The 18,284-nt window shown below is 53.5% G+C and overlaps 3 protein-coding genes across 3 annotated transcripts in view; 1 reads left to right on the top strand and 2 right to left on the bottom strand.

Moving 5' to 3' along the window:
• RAB3IL1 (RAB3A interacting protein like 1) overlaps window positions 1-8,622 on the bottom strand; it is a 34,311-nt gene extending 25,689 nt beyond the window's left edge. Inside the window, exons 1-2 of the mRNA XM_061998965.1 lie at window positions 8,545-8,622; window positions 8,301-8,451 (exon numbers count right to left, since the gene is read on the bottom strand). The gene's annotated coding sequence lies outside the window, so the exon portion shown is untranslated. The remainder of the gene's footprint in view (window positions 1-8,300; window positions 8,452-8,544) is intronic.
• On the top strand, window positions 926-12,440 carry LOC104553957 (bestrophin-1). Its single transcript, XM_061998959.1, has 10 exons — window positions 926-1,165; window positions 3,291-3,450; window positions 4,669-4,763; window positions 5,143-5,376; window positions 5,999-6,153; window positions 7,175-7,252; window positions 8,687-8,839; window positions 9,653-9,733; window positions 10,015-10,166; window positions 10,522-12,440. The coding sequence occupies exons 2-10, from the start codon at window positions 3,299-3,301 to the stop codon at window positions 11,711-11,713; spliced, it is 2,292 nt and encodes a 763-aa protein (XP_061854943.1). The 5' UTR covers window positions 926-1,165; window positions 3,291-3,298; the 3' UTR covers window positions 11,714-12,440.
• Window positions 12,441-12,964: 524 nt separating this feature from the next.
• FTH1 (ferritin heavy chain 1) lies at window positions 12,965-17,498 on the bottom strand. Its single transcript, XM_061999084.1, has 4 exons — window positions 17,233-17,498; window positions 15,314-15,460; window positions 14,237-14,362; window positions 12,965-13,296 (listed from the first exon to the last, which is right to left on the bottom strand). Exons 1-4 carry the CDS (start codon window positions 17,341-17,343, stop codon window positions 13,138-13,140), a joined length of 543 nt encoding a protein of 180 aa, XP_061855068.1. The 5' UTR covers window positions 17,344-17,498; the 3' UTR covers window positions 12,965-13,137.
• Window positions 17,499-18,284: the final 786 nt, after the last annotated feature.

Below are 18,284 nucleotides of genomic sequence, written 5' to 3'. Positions count from 1 at the left end.
CTTGGCTTCCAGCTCAGGGCAGCTCCTGCTCTCAAGGACACTTGAGCAGCTTGGAAGAAGCTGGCTGGAGGAAATACTGGTGTCTTGGGGGTTGATGCTGTTACCTTGGTCAGCAGAGACAACTTCCCAGAGGAGTGAGCAGAAAGGGGATGGAAAGACACAGAGGTCTGTGGGCATACAGTTGCTGCCCAGGAGCCTTCTGCCAGGGAAGGGGCCATGCCAGAGCAAGGCTAATTTGGGAAGAAAGGATCTTGATTCAGAGGAAAGGGAATGTTTTAAAGACTTGACAGGCAAGATTGCAGGAGATGGTGGAGGAGATGGATGGTCACACTTGTGAGATACAGCTTGGGAGCAGAAAAGAGACTGACAGACAGAGGCAAGGAGTTCTCTGGCTCGGTGGGGGCTTGAGGACAAGGGTGAGGAGTGGTGTTTGCCAGGGTGGCAGGTGAGAAGGAGCAGTGACAGCCCCCAGGGACTGCCGGAGAAGGAAGAGGGAAGGAAAGTGAACACCTGGAAAGAGTCCTGGGAAGCCAGTGGCAGAGTGGAAGCCTCCAGCATCCAAACCACAAGTGGAAGAGATGACAAACTCACCCAGGGGCAGCAATGAGGTAGAGAGAAGGTCTTTCAGTGCCCTAGGGAGCTTCCCCAGGGAAGAGGAGGCGGCGCAGTCCCCAAAGGCCACACGTTTTACGGCCTTTGTGGAAAATTCCAGCCCTGTTTAATCTCCTGGGGCTCCTGTAAGATTGTGACACGCAGAAAGGGACCAAACAGGAAAGAATTAGAGGAAAAATGCCTCTCTTCTAGCAGCCACCATGGCTGTGCCAGGAGTTAGCAGCAGCTGCAGAGCTGCCAGCGCTGCCTCCCCCTCCTCCGGCCGCCTCTATAAACACACGGGGCTTACTCACAAGATTAGAAGGGAACAGGGGAAAAGACAACAGAGTCTCTTTTGTAATGAGGAAGGATTATGGCATCAAGTGACCGGCTGCAGCTCCCAAGTGGGTTTCAGGCTCCTTAGCACACCGTGGTCTGGCAGGTTCAATCCCTTCCATGAGCCAAGGGGGCACGAGGAGGAGGCGGGCCGTGGCGCGGGCCACAAAGGACCCAGCAAGGACACGTGTGGGGCCAAACCTCCCCAGCCTCTGGTGCAGCTCAGGAGCCCATGACTGTAAGTATCTACCCCTCCCAAGAGCAGATAGGTTGCTTCAAGGGTCTACCTCCCTGCCTGTGTCCTCCTCTCTGTCCGCTCTTGCCTCCCTGCTCTCCCCCTTGGCCGTCCCACGCGGTGGGTAACGCACCTGACACGGGTTTGCTGCTGGGGGATCTCTGTTGCTGTGGGCTCCCAGGGTCTCATTAGTGCCAGTCGACCTCCAGGTGCCATGGCTGGTGCAGGTGGATCAGGGAGAGGAGCTGGCATCAAGCAGGGGGTGGCTCTTCCTCGCCAGCCCGACGTCGCTGCGCCAGTGCTGGAGTGAGACGCCTCCCACCACCTACCTCAACCCCAGATGGCATTTGGAGGTGGGCAGGGAAGTGCCTCAGCACTTAGGGCTGGAGGGAAAAGCACCATGAGAAGCCCCATACCCCCCTGTGGGAGCAGAACTGCATAGAGGTGGGTGACATCCATCATTTACATGGGCAAGAGCTGAAGTTTCCCATGTTTGGTAAAAGAGTGAATCTGCATTGGAATGACGCAACAAAGAGTCTCCCTGAGCACTTTTAAGACCCAAAGCATCCATAAAACAGCCAACTAACTGTCTGTTAGCAGCCCCCACCAAGTTTGTGGCTGCTTGTGCTCATCTCTCATCTGCACAGCCCAGGTGTGAGCACGCTCTAGGGCTCTTAAACCCAGAAATACAGATGGAAACGGCATGAACACGTATGGAAGGTGGATTTGTGCAGCTGGGGAGCTCTTGGCAAGGCAGGTGCCAGCTCTGTTCCTGATATAACCTGTGAGAGGGGACTCAGGGAGAGTTATGACAGAGAAACCCAAGGGAAGAGCAGCACTGAAAAGCCAAAGCCAGGGCAAAGATGCTTTTTGCTTGAAGCAGCCAAAAAGAGTTTGCTGGTTTTCTTCACAGCATCAGTTCACTGAGACCTGAGTTGTCCCTACCCAGCTGTAGGGATCTTTCACTGAGATGCTCAAATGAGGAGCATGGACACAAGCTAACCTGCCTTCAGTTGCTGCTGCACAGCAGGAGAGTCTGATTTGTCCCTTGAAGTGCTTCTTGGTCCCCATGGGTCAGGGAAGACCCCAAGGCCCTGTAACTGTTACCATCATTGCCTCTTAAAGAGCAACGACCCTGTGACACCCTGGGAACATGTTTTGCTTTAGAAATCCCAGGAGCTTTCCCACTGGGTGATGATTTGTGAACCTCTCAGCTTGGCATGGGTTACCCTGGCTTGGGGTGGGGGGGGAGTTGGGTTTTCAAATACAGGTTTATGTGGATGTGAGGCTGGTTATTAACTGATGAGAAAGAATTCTTTCTGCAGGGTTAGAAGTCAAGGGGATGCTGCCTCACTGGGAAGCACGTTGTGAGGCTGAATGCCTTTTCTTTTTCATCCAGCATGATTGTGCAATGTGTGGTTGATGGAAAGGGGAGGTGGAGTTGCTGGAATCTGTGCTCTGTGAGCCTGGCCAAGCTCCATCCCTCAGCTCTCTAACAGGGAGGGCTGTTCTGCCTGCAGGGCTGTGACCACATCTGGCCCTCAGCCTCAGTTTAAAGACAGATGGGCAAGTGCTACAGACTCTCAGATCTCATGGGGTACCTTCATCTGGATCAGTACCAACAAATCTGTCCTTCCCTTTGGGTTTCCCCTTTGGTTTCTTTCCCCTAGCACTATTCCAGGAAGGTATTTCCCAACAAGCAGAATTACAGAAACAACATATTTGAAGCAAACACTACAAAGAAAAGAAAATACAGCCAGTAACTGTGGAGTGTGTGACCTCAAGCAACTGTTTTGTGAAGGGCTCTGCCCACTCCAACCAACCAGCCTCACTGCTATGCTGAGAAAGACTGGAAAGCAAGGGCTCCACCAGAAAATATCACTGTACCCAGCTCACATGCAGCTCAAAGACAGGAAAAGGACAGCAAGCTCATCAAATTAATGGCCTAGCATGAGTTTCCTCCTGGTTCTTTATGTCCTATCTGCCTTTTGACCTCAGCTCACTCTTTGTTTCTCTCTCCCTTCCTTCCATCTTGCTTGCTTGCTGGGACACCTGAGGTGTCCCTTCCTCCTCCTCTGTGCAAGCTCCCTGGCAGCTTTGCCACTGGCTCATTTTGGGTCTCCTGTAGGATCTGTGATGACAGTGACATACACCAACCGTGTGGCTGATGCCCGCCTGGGCACCTTCTCCCAGCTCCTGCTCCAATGGAAAGGAAGCATCTACAAACTCCTCTACTCAGAGTTCCTGATTTTCATCTCTCTCTACTTCACCATCAGTCTTGTCTACAGGTAAGTAAGCATCCTCACACCCCAACACTAACACAGCCCTGACTCTCAGCCTGGAGAGGACAACTGAGCAACAGAGCACTGGGACAGCAGGTCTGGAGGAGAGGAGCTGGGCAGCCACTCATCTTCACACCCCAACACTAACACAGCCCTGACTCTCAGCCTGGAGAAGACAACTGCAGCCACTCATCCTCACACCCCAACACTAACACAGCCCCTGACTCTCATCCTGGAGAGGACAACTGAGCAACAGAGCACTGGGACAGCAGGTCTGGAGGAGAGGAGCTGGGCAGCCACTCATCCTCACACCCCAACACTAACACAGCCCCTGACTCTCAGCCTGGAGAAGACAACTGCAGCCACTCATCCTCACACCCCAACACTAACACAGCCCCTGACTCTCAGCCTGGAGAAGACAACTGAGCAACAGAGCACTGGGACAGCAGGCCTGGAGGAGAGGAGCTGGGCAGCCACTCAGTAGCCACAGGAGGAAAGGAAAGGTCCTTCCTCACTGCTCCAGTATGGCTTAGTAGCTGACAATTCTGTCCTGGGAAGGAACACAGTTTCTCTCCCCTGGATGATTACTTACAGAAGAGTGTGTAGGTCAGTGGAACCCAAGGCTGAGCTAGTACTGGAAATATCCCACAGTGGGGAGCTTTAGGAGAGAGTTTCCCTTGTTACACACAGGCACTACCTTGGGTATACTTTGGAAAGCAGACATCAGTTCTGGGACCACAGATGGGTAACAAGGCAAGCATTCTCTGTGGCTGCTCTGGCTCTGGTGAGGACAGACAGAGCTCTGGTTCAATGACAGATGCAGGACAGCAGCTCTAAGAAAGAGGCAGGAACTGATATTGGACTGACATTTTGCAGGGTATGAGGTGAACTGAGGTGCACATCCAAGCTCTGTATCAAAGCCTTGCTACCACACAGCACTCTCCCACAGTGAGACAAATAGGGGTGGTCCCTGACATCAGACTGTATCACTGCCCACACACACACACTGACTGCCAGTGACCCTTTGGACTGGTGAGCAGGGTATTTTGGGGAGGTGGGCCAATGCCCCAGGCTCACAAGGGCTGTTCACATCACCCCCAGACTCCCAGCATGGCACTGTTGTGACCACCCATCCCCAGCTTCCCTTGCCAGGCTCCTACCCCAGCAGGTCCAACAAGGCACAGACTCTTCTTTGAGGCTGATGCTTCTGTTTCTCCCTTTTAGGCTGATCCTGAGCGAGAGCCAAAGGCTGATGTTTGAGAAGCTGGCACTCTACTGCAACAGCTATGCTGAGCTCATCCCTGTGTCCTTTGTGCTGGGTAAGCAGCTCTATGTGGGGAATAGGAAAGGGACAGCACCTCTTCTCCCTGCTTTGCTAAAACCCCACAGGCAGGCACAATTCCCTCTGCCTTTGTGAAAGCCAAGCAGATCACACCACTCCACCCTTGCCTTTGTGAAAGCCAAGCAGACCACACCACCCCACCGTGTGGCACACCCCCAGCACACAGCTTGTACCAGGCACCTTGTGGCTTGTACCAGGAGGGCAGGCACCAAGCAGCACCACATAAACCACATCTCAGGGGGTGTGAAGTGCCCTCTGAAGTGCCCTCCTGCCCCCAACCCCCAGCAGGAGCTTTACCAGCCCCACTGAGCCATTTACCCCTTTAGGATGGCTAATCTGCTCAGCCTCACCTCTAGGTTTCTACGTGGCTCTGGTGGTATCTCGTTGGTGGGCTCAGTACGAGAGCATCCCCTGGCCTGACCGCATCATGAACTTGGTGTCGTGCAACGTGGCCGGGGAGGACGAGTACGGGCGGCTGCTGCGGCGCACGCTGATGCGCTACAGCAACCTGAGCAGCGTGCTCATCCTGCGCTCCGTCAGCACCGCCGTCTACAAGCGCTTCCCCAGCATGGAGCACGTCGTCAGGGCAGGTCAGTGCTGCTGCTGCTGCCTTCTGAGCTGCTCTGGAGGCCACGTGGCCTTGGTAGGACAATTGTAGAGCGGTAGGGGTTGGGATACCTAAAGAGGATCTAATTGGACGTCCTGCTCAAGCAGGTTCGTCTAGGTTGGGTCACTCAGAACTCATTGATACAAGTATTTCACTCTGGAGAAGGAGCCTCCACAGCCTCCCCTGGGCAGCCTGGGCTAGGGCTCCCTCACCCTCAGAGCAAAACAGCTTTTCCTTAAGTGGAACTTTCTGCCTTCCAGCTCATGTCCATTACCCCTTGTCACTGCAGATAAAAAGAGTTGCCCCATGCTCTTGACAAACACCTTTCAAATACTTCTAAGTGTTAATGAGCTCCCCCCTCAGTCTCCTCCAGGCTGAACAGTCCCAGTTCCCACAGGCTTTCCTCACAAGGAAGATGCTCCAGTCCCCTCAGCATCTTGGTGGCCCTGCACTGGTCTCTCTCCAGCACTGTCCCCCTTGAGCTGGGGAGCCCAGCACTGGACACAAAAGCATTGCAATGTGCTCAGCTACCGAGCTCTCCTTAAAGGACAATTCCTTTCTGCTCCCTGTGGCCATCCCTCTCCCACCTACTCTTTTCTGCACAGGCCTCATGACACCAGAAGAGCACAAGAAGTTTGAGAGCTTGCATTCCCCCCACAACAAGTTTTGGATCCCGTGTGTGTGGTTCTCTAACCTGGCTGTGAAGGCAAGGAACGAGGGGAGGATCCGGGACAGCGTGCTGCTCCAAGGCATCCTGAATGTGAGTGACCGAGGCAACAGGCAGCTGTCTGAGATCCTTGTGCAGTCCTCTGGGTGGAAACATGGGGATTTCCAAGGGTCAGGCCAAGGGACAGGAATGGTGAGGCAAGAGAGTGAGGAAAGCCTGTAGCTGGGGATATTACAGTAAGTTGGATGGGAATAACCCCGCTGCCACTCTCCAGCTTGTGACAGAACAGAGACAGGGCAGCAATGGCACATGTGTTAGATGGGAGGGGAATGTGACCTCTTTCCCAAATGTGAGCCATGGGACTCACATCTCTGTGTGGTAGGGGGAGACACTCATGTAACAGCTTTCCCCAGCCTTCACACGCTCCAAAGCAGCCAATGACAGTGGCCAGTGGAGGTCTCTAGGATACAGATGGAAAGCCACAAGGAAGCACATATCTGGAACAGACCAGGAGAAGTCAAAACAACAACCAAGGTCCCTGGAGGAAACTTCACTACTGAAAACTCTTAGAAATAGTCCTGGGAAGCAGGCCATGCTCCACAGGCAAGACCTGGCAATGATCCCAGCCCAGCTGCAGAGTAAAACCAGTCCAGAGCAGCTCATCCCTCCTGGTATTCACGTGCAGAGAAAGTCACACCGTTTCTGTTGTCTGCAGAGTGAATCAACTGCCCAGAGAGACAGAGAGACCTCCCCCTGGGCTATTTATCTAGACTCACTATACAGTCAGGAGAGAGAAAGGGATGCTCCTGAGACATTCTTTACCTAACCTGTTGGCTGCCCATTTTGTGAGGAGGGAAACTCTGCTATGAAGTGAGCTAGGAAGGGATCTTGTGCTCAGATGGAGACACCCAGGCAATAAGGAGTTGCCCCAGGACACACGTGAGACTCTGCTGGGGTAAGGCACCAAGGGAGCAGCAGTCCTGGCTGAACTGCCTCCCTCCTTCAGGGGAGGTGTGAGCAGGAGAGAATGGGCTGGAGGAATGAAGGGCAACAGGGAAGCTCAGCAAGGAGATGCAGAGTTAAGCTGCCAGGCTGTTCCCTTTCCCCACTGCAGGAGCTCAACACCCTGCGCAGCCAGTGCGGGCGGCTCTACGGGTACGACTGGATCAGCATCCCCCTGGTCTACACACAGGTGAGCAGGGACCACCCCCCTCCTCCTGCTCCACTGCCTGCTGCTCAAGGGGCACCCCCATTCACACCCCACCTTCCCCCCCCAGAAACACTCAGCCCCAGCTGCACACAGTGCCTGTCCCACACAGGTAGCTCTGCAGCACACACCGGCCCTGACCTCAGACACAGCCACCTCCACAAGAAACACGCCTGTCCAGGGGGAACCAACCTCCAGGTGTGCCACAGGGGCACCCAGGAAACACAAACAGACACAAACCTTCCTCCCTGCAGGGCCCTGAAGCAGTTTCCCCACTCAGCAGAGCTGGGATGAGCCTGGCAGCCAAGCAGCTCCAGCAGGCAGGGCAGCTCTGATGGAGGCATGCCACGTAGGAGAGGGAGCTGTGTGCACGTGCTCAGCTCTTTAACAGCTCAGTGCAAACCCAGACACAAGCTCTGGCACCAGCTTGCTCCTTTGTCTCACCCAGTGCAGCTCCTCAGATAACACTAATGCACTCCCTATGAAACAGGAGCTGCTTCCCATCACACAGCCCTGAAGGTTAATGGGGAACACCTTGGGAAACGATCTCCCTGCACGCTGGGACTAAAAGCAGCATCATAGCACATCTCTGCCTCCTCTCCAGCACACAACCCATTTCTCCACAGGTGCCCATCCACCCACAAAAGTCTGTCATTCAGGCACCCTCCCTCCCACTCCTCATGAAGCAGCCCCATGCAGTTCACTGCAAGGAAGCAGCTCGAGTCTCGTGAGGCTGGGTGTTTGTTTTGAACCCCATTGCTTGTTGCATAAGGAGACCACAGAAGAACCTCAGCTGCTTTTAATTTGAAAAGGGGAAGTGTAGAGTCTCGTGACTACAGAGGAAAGCACAAAGTTCACTGCAGCCTGAAACGTGGGCAAACAAGCAGGCAAATGTCATAAACTCCCAGGAAGGAGCTGGCTCAGAGCTGGCAGCACTGCCAGGGTTCCCCTCCCTGACTTGGAAGTGGCCCTAAGCTGTGAGGGACTCAAGATAGCTTTCAGGAGAGGCAAGGACAAGAATGAAAGAACTCACTGCACCCTTAACTTCAGCAGTAGAACATCCAGGCAGCCAGGAGTCAGTTGTTTAAAAGGCTCTTTCCATCCGGGATGTTACGTGGCTTCTGGCACTGCCCTTCTGTGGCACCTACACACGTCACTCCAGGGACAGCATGGGATGAAACACACTGCATGCAACAACCAAAGGGCATATTTAAAGCTTTCTGCAGTGCAAATGCATCCTGCTGGCAAAAAAAAAGCAAGGGAGAAGCTTGTCCTACCTGCAGCCAAGGCTCCCCAAAGGCTCCAGGGCCAGCAGCTGACTGCTGTGTGCAGATGGCGTGGGGTGGAACCGAAGAGAGATGCCAGGAAGGGAAGCTGGGAAGTCAACTTCTCTGGTGTGTCCCTTGGCATCTTTCCCAGGTGGTGACCGTGGCTGTTTACAGCTTCTTCCTGGCCTGTCTGATTGGGAGGCAGTTCCTGGATCCAGAAAAAGCATATCCTGGCCATGAGCTAGATCTCTTTGTGCCTGTCTTCACCTTTTTGCAGTTCTTCTTCTATGCTGGCTGGTTAAAGGTAAGTCCAAGAAAACATGGCCAGAGCTGCTCTTTGAGCCAGCCAAGGGTTCTTCCCAGTGTGTGCTCACAGCTAACAGGGACTGAGATAGGTGTTGCCAGAAACTCCTCTGAGTGTCTCGCCCCCAGCTCCACCTTTCCTAAGCTTTGGTCCTGACTAGCGTGGGGAAAGAGAGAGAGGCAGTGGGCTACAGCTTAGCCCTCCTGCAGCTGCAGATGATCACTGCAGCTATGTGAGCAAGGGACTGGAACATCTTATGAGGAAAGGCTGCAGGAGCTGGGGCTGTTCAGCTGGAGAAGAGAAGGCTGAGGGGGGACCTCCACAACAAGTACCTAAAGGGTGGGTGTCAGGAAGGTAAGACCAGTCTTTTTCCTGTAGTGTCCAGCTACAGGACAATGGGTAATGAACATAAGCTGGAACACAAGAAGTGCCCCTGGCCCAGGAGGAGAAAGTCCTTTGGTGCTGAGGTGAGGGAGCCCTGGCCCAGGCTGCCCAGGGAGGGTGTGGAGGCTCCTCAGGAGGTTTCCAACCCCAGCTGGACACGTTGCTGTTGCCCCCCTGAGCGAGGGGAACCTGCTTGAGCAGGGGCTGGGGCAGCTCTGCAGGGCCCTTCTCACCCCCACCATTCTATGATTCCATCATCTGTGTGTCCCAGTGTCTCCCAGCCACTGGCAAGCCTCTGTTTTTAACCCACCCCTTTCTGGGAGGAACACCACCACTCAGAACTGAAGGAGCATCACGCTTGACACTGGCCCACAGAGAAAGGGGCTGGGATGATCATGATGACCTTTGCTATGCACTCCCCACATGCAGGTGGCAGAGCAGCTCATCAACCCTTTTGGGGAGGACGATGATGACTTTGAAACCAACTGGCTCATCGACAGGAACCTGCAGGTAAAGCCAAGGGGGTTTGTCAAAGCCCCACCAGTGCAGTCACCAAGTTCTCCTGCATGTTGCTTTCCCATCTCCTTCAGCAGCACTTTCCTTCCCATTAATGAAAACTCTTGTGTGTGAGAAACAACTCAAGTGACAGGAAACCACATAAACCCAGGCACTTGCCTCACTTCGGTGCTACATTGCTTCCTCCTACCCTTCATTCCCTTGTCCGCTGATGACAGGGCTCACCCTAAACGACCCCTGCTCACCCTAAATGACGTTGTGGCTGTCCCCTGCAGGTCTCCCTTATGGCTGTGGATGAGATGCATCAGGATTTACCCATTCTGGAGAAAGACCTGTACTGGAATGAGCCTGATCCCCAGCCCCCCTACACCGCAGCCACTGCTGAGTACAAACGCCCATCGTTCCTTGGCTCAACCTTTGACATCAGGTGAGTGCAGCCACAGGGTGTCAGAGCAATCCACATTTAACACCTTGGATCAGGCCTTGAGCAGGATGTTAGACACCAGGAGTAAGAGCAAGCAGTAGCAGCTTTCTCCACAGGCTGTGAAACCTTGCTCCAAGCTGCTTTTAGGCTCATCCAAAGATGATAAACAACATATTCCATGGAAAAAAAGATGCCTCTGAACTCTCTCCCTGCACTATAACCATCCCCACTGTGGAGGCTATCTAGTGGTAATACAGGATGTAAGAGGCTTGCCAGGGGCAGCAGCATTCCCTGTGCTGCCAGCCTCTCCACCACAATCCATTCCTGGCTCTAACACCCCTCTTTTGCCTCTCCCCAGCATGCAAAAAGAAGAGATGGAGTTCCAGCCCTTGGAGCAAATCAAAGAGAACGAAGAGGCCAACCACTCCACACCGTTACTGGGCCACCTGGGTCGTCTCCTTGGTGTCCAGTCCCCAACCTTCTCCAGGTCCTCTTCCCGGATGAACCTGCTGCGGCGGCGAGGAGACCCCACGTCCCCCTTCTGCCACTACCCCTACGACACGGCCAAGTCTGGCAGCCCCTGCGGCATCAGTCCGCCCAGGGGAGACTCCAGCTCCCAGGAGCAGTGGGACAGCGAAGATAGAAAGCTAAGGGAGTTTGATGCCTTCATGTCAACCCCCTTTTACGAGAGACCTGGTTTCTACAGCGCTCCACAGACACCCATCAGCTCCATCCCCATGATCTTCCCTTCCAGACGCCAAGGCCGTAAGAAGCCCCCCGCGCTCTCCAGCATCGCTGCCTGCTCTGCTTCTCTTAGGGATGTCATTGTCAACTCCTCCCCTTCCAGAGCCAGTGATGTGTACAAGAGCCAGAGCTCCCTCGGCTCAGCTGCAAAGGAAACATTTATTTGGCCAACTGATAGAAGCAAAGGCCCTGACTCGGTGGTTGCAACAGTAGAAGAAAAGGGCGTCTCGAGCAGTAAAAGCAGAGAAGTTGCCGCCACAGGAAGCCCAGGAGCTCAGTCCACAGCATCTGATAGCCCTAAATTCCCCTTCTTAGAGTCCCCAGACCATGAGAAGCAGGGTAGCTTCAAGAGTCTAAAGAGCATGAAAGCTTCCCACCCACCCTGGCTAAGCCTGGAGAATGCAGCATCAGCCACTCCCAACTCTGAGCCTTCAAGCACCTTCCACACCCCAAGTACCAAAACCCCCGGGGGCACCGCCTCCCTCTGCTTCTCCTTCACCCCTGCAACATCCCCAGTGCTGGAGAGATCCCACATAGGGAACACAGGCTCTGATGCTCAGAGCCTAAGCGGAGAAGATGCAGCCAGTGCTCCAGACCAGCATCCAGCAGAGGTTTCCAGGAACATGAGAGACAGTGGAAATGGAAGCACCAACACTCCCCATACAAAAGAGGCAAGGAGAGCAGAGAGTCCATCCCCCAATGACTCTGGCATCTCTCTAGCAGAAGGGGACTACGTGGGGCTGATGGAGGTGATCATGGAGAGCAATGAAAGCACAGGTGAGGAGCAGATAGACCAGTACAGCTAGAGGAGACTGAGAGGCACCAGCAGTTGTGTTGGGATAGCTGCCACACCAGCCATATGGTCATACCGTCACACCTGGCCACAGCAGGACTTGCCCACACTGAAGGGCAGTGCAGCCAAACCACCTACTGCTGGAACACACAGGCAGAGCCTGTGCTACCACACACTGCTGCTGGCCTCAGCTACAGCAGGTGGCACAACTTCAGGGTTGCCACAATAAAACACACCTCTGTTTGTAGCAAGGGAACAAATGTGAGTGTTAAAAGATTGCAGATGCTCAGCAGGGAGCAGACTGAAGAACCTGGAGTGCAGGAGTAGCCCAAAGCAGAAGAGGAATAGAGGTAATGAGACCTTCCCCTTCTTTACCACAGCACCTGCGACTGGAGCTTTGTGCCAACATCTGTCATAAGCCCCAGGTCTCAGGCAGGACTTGTATTTACTGACAAGATCCTCCAGGGAAAGTAAGGGACTGAAGAGAGTCACATCACTTGTGACACAGACCCAGAGTGCTTCTTGAAGTCCTGTCTAGTGGGTGTCTTCCAGTACTGGGATAAGGCAGGGCAAGTGTCCACTAGCTCAGGAGGCTGTAGTCAAGGGTATTTGGTTCCACATCACATCTGCCACTGATTTGGCAGTGCCCAGACAACTCATCTGAGTGGCAGCAGACACCACACAGCTGCGAGTTTTCACTGTCTTCCCTAAGAAAATAAAAGCAAGGCTGAAGCCCAGGACCACCTGTTTCATTTCCTCATTTCAGCTTCCACGCAGTAACGGGAATTTAAGAGAAACCACTGAAGTTTTCCTACTTCTGCCTCCAGAAACAGCTGCAAACCTCCTGTCACAGGAGGCATGTGACAAACTTCCATCCCACATCCCCTCCACAGCAGCTGCCCACTCTCTTTCTAAAGCAGCTCGTTACATCTCCAGTCATGGTACATTTTGCCCAGACAAGTGCAGTGCCATTTTTAAGCATGACAGCTAGTGAAGCACTAAGCCCCTGCTTCAGCAACCCTCTGTATCTAAATGCACAGAGATCAGTTCAGCAAGCCCAGATTTAAAACCTAACTTGAGTTGCTGAGCAACTCCTGCAGTGGATCCCACTGTCATGTTTGTAAAAAGCACCAAGTAAAACCTGATCTTTCTCATCTGTTCCTTCACCCACACTCAGATTGTGATGGCCATCACAACACAAACTCCAGAACACCACCCTGCAAGTGGAAGCCTGTCGTTCCCGAGAGAAAGAGCAAAAGGCAACTTGAACCAAGTCACTTTATTGGATGGAGGGCAAGACACAAAACACAAGAGAAAAGAGGGGTGATATTTGGTACAGAGAATGAGAACTGTTTATCTAAGATAGCTGAAGAGGCATGCATGGCTGGACAGTAAAGGAGTCCCACTGAAATGCAGTGGGTGGCTCTTGGCAAGGCTTCAGCTGTTATTGTCCCCCAGGGTGTGCTTGTCAAAGAGGTACTCTGCCATGCCATACTTTGGTGCCCCCATCTTCCGCAGGTTGGTCACATGGTCACCCAGCTCTTTGATGGCTTTCACCTGTTCATCCAGGTAGTGAGTCTCAATGAAGTCACACAACTGAAAGGGAGACAAAGAGTTTAGATTTACTCCTGAACACAGCTCTTCCTGCTGAAGTGGTGTCTGAAACCATACCAGTCCTCCCTAGGGAAAGGAGCAGACACACAGTGCCCGTTTTAAAGCTGCAGAAGACACCCAAGAGGAAGAAGCCTTTAGATTTTTGCCTCAACAATGCCAGAAAAGACCAAAGTGAGGCAGTTTTATCTAGGCAGGCTTGCTCCAGAAGCACACAGAATAGTGTCAGCTCCAAGTCCCCTCTTTCTTCCTCACCACAAGGAGGTACAGGAAAGTTTCTGACCATTCTCAGAAGGCCCCACTGCACAGCACTTCAACTCATGACTGTGATGATTCACACCTCTAGAATGGTCCAGCTATGTTCTTTTATAGGAAGTCCCTCTGAGTTGCACAAGACACTTTGATTCAATCACATGCCAATCTCTTCTTGATACTAAGAAGCTTCAACCTTGCCAATCAACTTCCATCTGTGAAGAAACCTGTGCTTTCAAGCACAGTTGTTCTCAAGTGCAGGGCTTTTCACATTCAGAAGCAGCAGCTCTAACAATCTTGTGGCAAAGGCCCTGCAGGCATCCCCAGGTTTAAATTTAGAAGTCACTCCCCACAGAAGCAAAGCTTCAAAATGCTGTTCACAAGAGTGAACTGTCCCCAAGGGCAACAAAAGGCTTTGAACAAAGCTGTGGCCTACGAGGCTGACAGACTAACACACTGCAGCTGGTCCTCCTGGAAAAGGATGGCAATAACCCTAACAAGGGGCTGCTGACACCTGGGCTCTTCCCTTTGGAAAGCTCACATCCTTTTCTCACCTTTAGGAAGGGCAGGGACACACACACACCTCACCCCCAAACCCACAGAGTTAGGCACAGACAAGCCCCCCCCATCCCCTCATTGCACAGGCACATTCTCAGCTTCAGCCTCCACTTACGTGTGGATCATTCTTTTCAGTTGCCAGTTTGTGCAGCTCTAACAGTGACTGGTTCACATTCTTCTCCAGGTGCAGGGCACACTCCATTGCAGTCAGACCATTCTCCCAGTCATCACGATCTGGTTTCTAGGAGGGGAAAGCACATGACCAAATCTTCTGTAAGTACCCAGAGACCATTAGGGAGCTCAAGGCGAGTTTCAAAGCCTGTTCAGACCAAGTTCGGGCATTCAGGCATCTTCAAAGCCTTGGCACACACAGTGCACACTCTCAACAGAGCTGAACCCATTCCTTAGGTTCTCCTCCTGTTGTGTTCCCTGAGCTCTTGCAGACCAGACAGCTACCAGAGCTACTTTCTTCCTCCTCCCTTATAACCCAACAGCTTAAAACATCTGCCTTACAAGTAGGAAATGGGCACAACCTCACAAACAAAACCATTAAGACACCACCAGTACAGGCAAGTCTAGTCTGCAGCTCAGAACTGCCTAGTATAGAGTCTGGTTTTTACAAGTACACTGATTTTCTAGTTAGGCAAGGGAATTCTCCTCAAGTGTCCATCACGTTCTCAATGAAGAGTTGTCTTGCATTCAAGTGGCCCTGCAACACTGTTTACTTCCTGCTGCTCAAATAACCAATCTCAAGTGACTTCAAGAACACAGGGTTATGAAACTTTGCAGTGAGCCACAAGAAGCAACTGGAAACCTGAGATTTCCTACTCCCATAGCGAGCCAGGCAAGACTTAAAAACACACTGCAGATGGCTCTTGCTGTTAAGATTTAGGGCAAGTGAATCAGTTGTGTTCTAGTTACCCTCATCCCACAGCAAACCACCTAGAGCTTAGGCATCTCCCTGAATAAGAAGCACTTTTTGTTAGTAAATCAGCACAAGTTATCATACCATTACACATCTCTAGACCGTGGGCCTAGTGCCAAGCACAGATCACAGCAACGTGCTATGCTTATGTACTGATAGCTGCTGCTCCTTCTGGGAGAGGACCCTCAGGGAAATTCATCCCCTTCCAGGCTGGAGACAGACCACAGTCTGTATGAAAGAGAAGAACCCCGTAGCTCCGCTCCTCACCTTGATGTCCTGCAAGAAGATGCGCCCGCCGCGCTGATTCTGCAGCTTCATCAGCTTCTCAGCGTGCTCACGCTCCTCGTGGGACTGATGCAGAAAGTACTTGGCAAAGTTCTTCAGGGCCACATCATCCCGGTCAAAATAGTAGGACTGAAAAGAAACCAACAAGAATTCACATGCTTAAAAGCCCAAGCCTTGCCCCAGCAGCCAGGCAGAGCCCAGCTCATGCTGTGACTTCAGATACGTCTCTTATCAGCCCGACCTCCAAATGGCTGGAGTCCAAACCAAGGCTAACAGCACTGGCAACAGCAAGGCAGTGAGGCAACACTCTGCAGCAGGCTATAGATTTTCTTAACTAGGGTTAAATTTTAACCTCTATGCCTACCATGAGCAGCAGGTCCACAAACAAACAGTTTTGGTGGTTCAGTTCTCAAGATACAAACAAAAAACCCGACAGCCCACAAAGACACTCGTTCTTCTGAGCACCATCTGAATGCCCTAAACACAGCAGACTTGAAAGGTCTTGTTTTCAAAAAGGGAAGAGTTTTCCCTGCTCCTTTCCTTTGCCAGAGTTTGTTTACAGTGTTCACAAGTCAAGGTTCTGACATGCAATACCAGTTAAGGGTGGCCAAGAACTTTAAGGTGCTTGTGTAATAAAGCTCACCTGCTCCCCTCAGCTTAAGACTAAATAGTGCAACAATTAGTAACACATTTAAAAGGCAACAGTTTAATTTAACTAGGTACATATTCAACAGCACAGGCAAAGAAAGGTAACAGTAGTTAAAAGCCATCACACAGCTTGTTTGTCCTGTGGTCAGAGCCATTAAGGTAGGCTTCAATGGAAAGCTTTGTATACGCTGCCAGTTATTTACCACAGAAACTAACTACCAAATTCTCTGCTCCCAAACAAGCTGCTTGGAGGTTCAAGGCAAGACAGTGGTGCTTGTGTATCACTGTTGCTCATCACTGTAACTACACTTAGCTAGGAGACGAGGTTCAGACCACCGTGGTAACACAGAAGCAAACTGTGAAGTTCTACGCTCGCAAACTACAACATACTCCGTGTCACTAGAAAGTCTCTCTGCACGTCTAAAGCACCGAGATTGTGGCACAGAGGTCAGAGCTGCTGTTCGGACCAAAGTTACTCATCCCAACTATGGCTAAAATGAGAGTCTCATGCCGAGCGAGGCACGTATGCACAACGCCAAGGAAACCACGGATTCCTGCTAACTCGCTTCAAAAAGACCAAACCAAAAAAACCAGCATGCCTCGGATACGTGAATGCATGTGGGAAAGGTGCCAATCCCTCCCTTCCCCAACTCCTGCTATCCAGCCCAGCCCCGAGGGCAGAGCCGCTCGCAAGCCGCTGAGCTGTGCTGATAACGAGCCCGCCAAGGCCAATGGCCAGAGCTGTTACCGTGTAACTGCATCGAGATAAAGGCCTCACCTCCAGAAAACAAGAGGCCGCCCCACCCCCTGGGGAGGCCGCGAAGGCCCCGGAGGCGGAGGAGAGGAAGAGGAGGAGGAGGAGAGGAGCAGTGCGGCTGCGCCCAGAGGCACCGCCCGGGGCTCGGGAACCCCCCGCCCGGCCGCTGGCCTGTGGGGAGAGCCCAGGCAACCACCCCCCGCCTCCTGGGCAGCCCCGGCGGCGCCTTTATCCAAGAGGGATGCTACTACCCCCAATCCCCCCCCACACAAGGCCTCACACTGAAGCTGCGACGCTTCCTCCTTCCCCTCAGCAGGGCCCAAACACATGGCGGGGACCCTCCCTCAGGGGTGAGGCCTCCCCAGACCCCCTGCCCCGCCTCAGCACAGCCGGCTAGGCCCGAGGCGCATCCCCTTCCCCCCGAGCAGGCCCCACGCCTCCTCTCCCCCTTTATCCCCCCACCCCAGACACGCAGACGCCCCTCCGAGCTGCTCACCATGCTGAGGTACACGTAGGAGGCGTAGAGCTCCAGGTTGATCTGGCGGTTGATGGCGGCTTCGCAGTCCTGGTGGTAGTTCTGGCGTACCTGGGAAGGAGGCGCTGCCATGGCGTTGCCTTTAGTGCAGAGGCGGTCGGTACGACGATGTGAGAGGCGGTGGTGGTGGGGTGGGAGGCGGCGGGCCCGAGCGCGGCCGGTTCCGTCCAAGCACTGTTGAAGCAGGAACCCGCTCCGCTCTGCCGACGCGCTCTGAGGGGGGGCGGCCCTGCCGCGGCCGCTTTATGGTGGAGCGGGGAGGAGGCGGGGAGGAGGCGGGGCCTCGCTTCTGCTGGCCCAGCGTGACTCAGCACCTCCCCCGGCGCCGCCGGCATCGACCTACCCGCGCCCACCGCCCCCGCTCCCCCCCCCGGCCCCACGCCGTGGGCTGCGCCGGCGCGCGCGCCCGCCCACTTCTGACCGCGACGGTCAGGCGGCGGCCTGCACCACGGCAGCCGGGCAGGGGGGGTTGAAAGGGGAACCTCTGGCACATCCACCCCAAAAACGTCACACCTTCCGCGGCCAGGTGTAGCTCAGCATCGCCCCAGCCCGAGCCTGGAGGCCGGGGGTGTTTCTCTGCCCGAATGGCCTCAATGGCCCCGCGGTTTCCTCACGAAAGGCAGCGCAAGGCTTTGAAACCTTTGTAGGAAACGTGTGCTCGAGTGTTGCAGCGCTGGGAAGGAAGGAAGGAATTCATGCCGTGGTGTGATGGGTGCGTTTTTGTTCTCTTTTCACTTATGAAAGTGGTAAGTGGGGCTGGAAAGCAGTGTAAAAGCTCAGCTGGTTGTCCATGGCAGCCGCCAGCCCAGCCCAGCCAAGCGCTCTGGGTGAGACAGAGGCAGCTTCCAGACTCCTTCCTTTCAGTGCCCAGACCCTCCTGTGCATTCTGCCTCAAAGATGATCCTAAGAAATGCAAGGAACAACTACATTAAAAATACACAGAACTATTTAGGCAAACCCAAGGCAATTTATGCTAACCAGGGCAAAATCCTCAGTTAGGCCAAAAAGCCAAA

This window comes from Colius striatus, chromosome 7 (genome assembly GCF_028858725.1).
Source record: "Colius striatus isolate bColStr4 chromosome 7, bColStr4.1.hap1, whole genome shotgun sequence".
Lineage (NCBI taxonomy): Eukaryota > Metazoa > Chordata > Aves > Coliiformes > Coliidae > Colius > Colius striatus.
Note: the sequence above shows the minus strand (reverse complement) of the source record. Positions and strands in the feature narration are given on the sequence as shown.

Bases quoted from the DNA above. Each gene is read 5' to 3' on its own strand.
- LOC104553957 (XM_061998959.1), top strand. From the start codon at position 3,299: ATGACAGTGACATACACCAACCGTGTGGCTGATGCCCGCCTGGGCACC. The intron at 3,451-4,668 runs GTAAGTAAGCAT...TCTCCCTTTTAG, and splicing joins ACCATCAGTCTTGTCTACAG to GCTGATCCTGAGCGAGAGCC. The intron at 10,167-10,521 runs GTGAGTGCAGCC...GCCTCTCCCCAG, and splicing joins GGCTCAACCTTTGACATCAG to CATGCAAAAAGAAGAGATGG.
- FTH1 (XM_061999084.1), bottom strand. From the start codon at position 17,343: ATGGCAGCGCCTCCTTCCCAGGTACGCCAGAACTACCACCAGGACTGC. The intron at 14,363-15,313 runs GTGAGGAGCGGA...TTCCCCTCCTAG, and splicing joins TCTTCTTGCAGGACATCAAG to AAACCAGATCGTGATGACTG. The intron at 13,297-14,236 runs GTAAGTGGAGGC...TCTCCCTTTCAG, and splicing joins CTGAAAAGAATGATCCACAC to TTGTGTGACTTCATTGAGAC.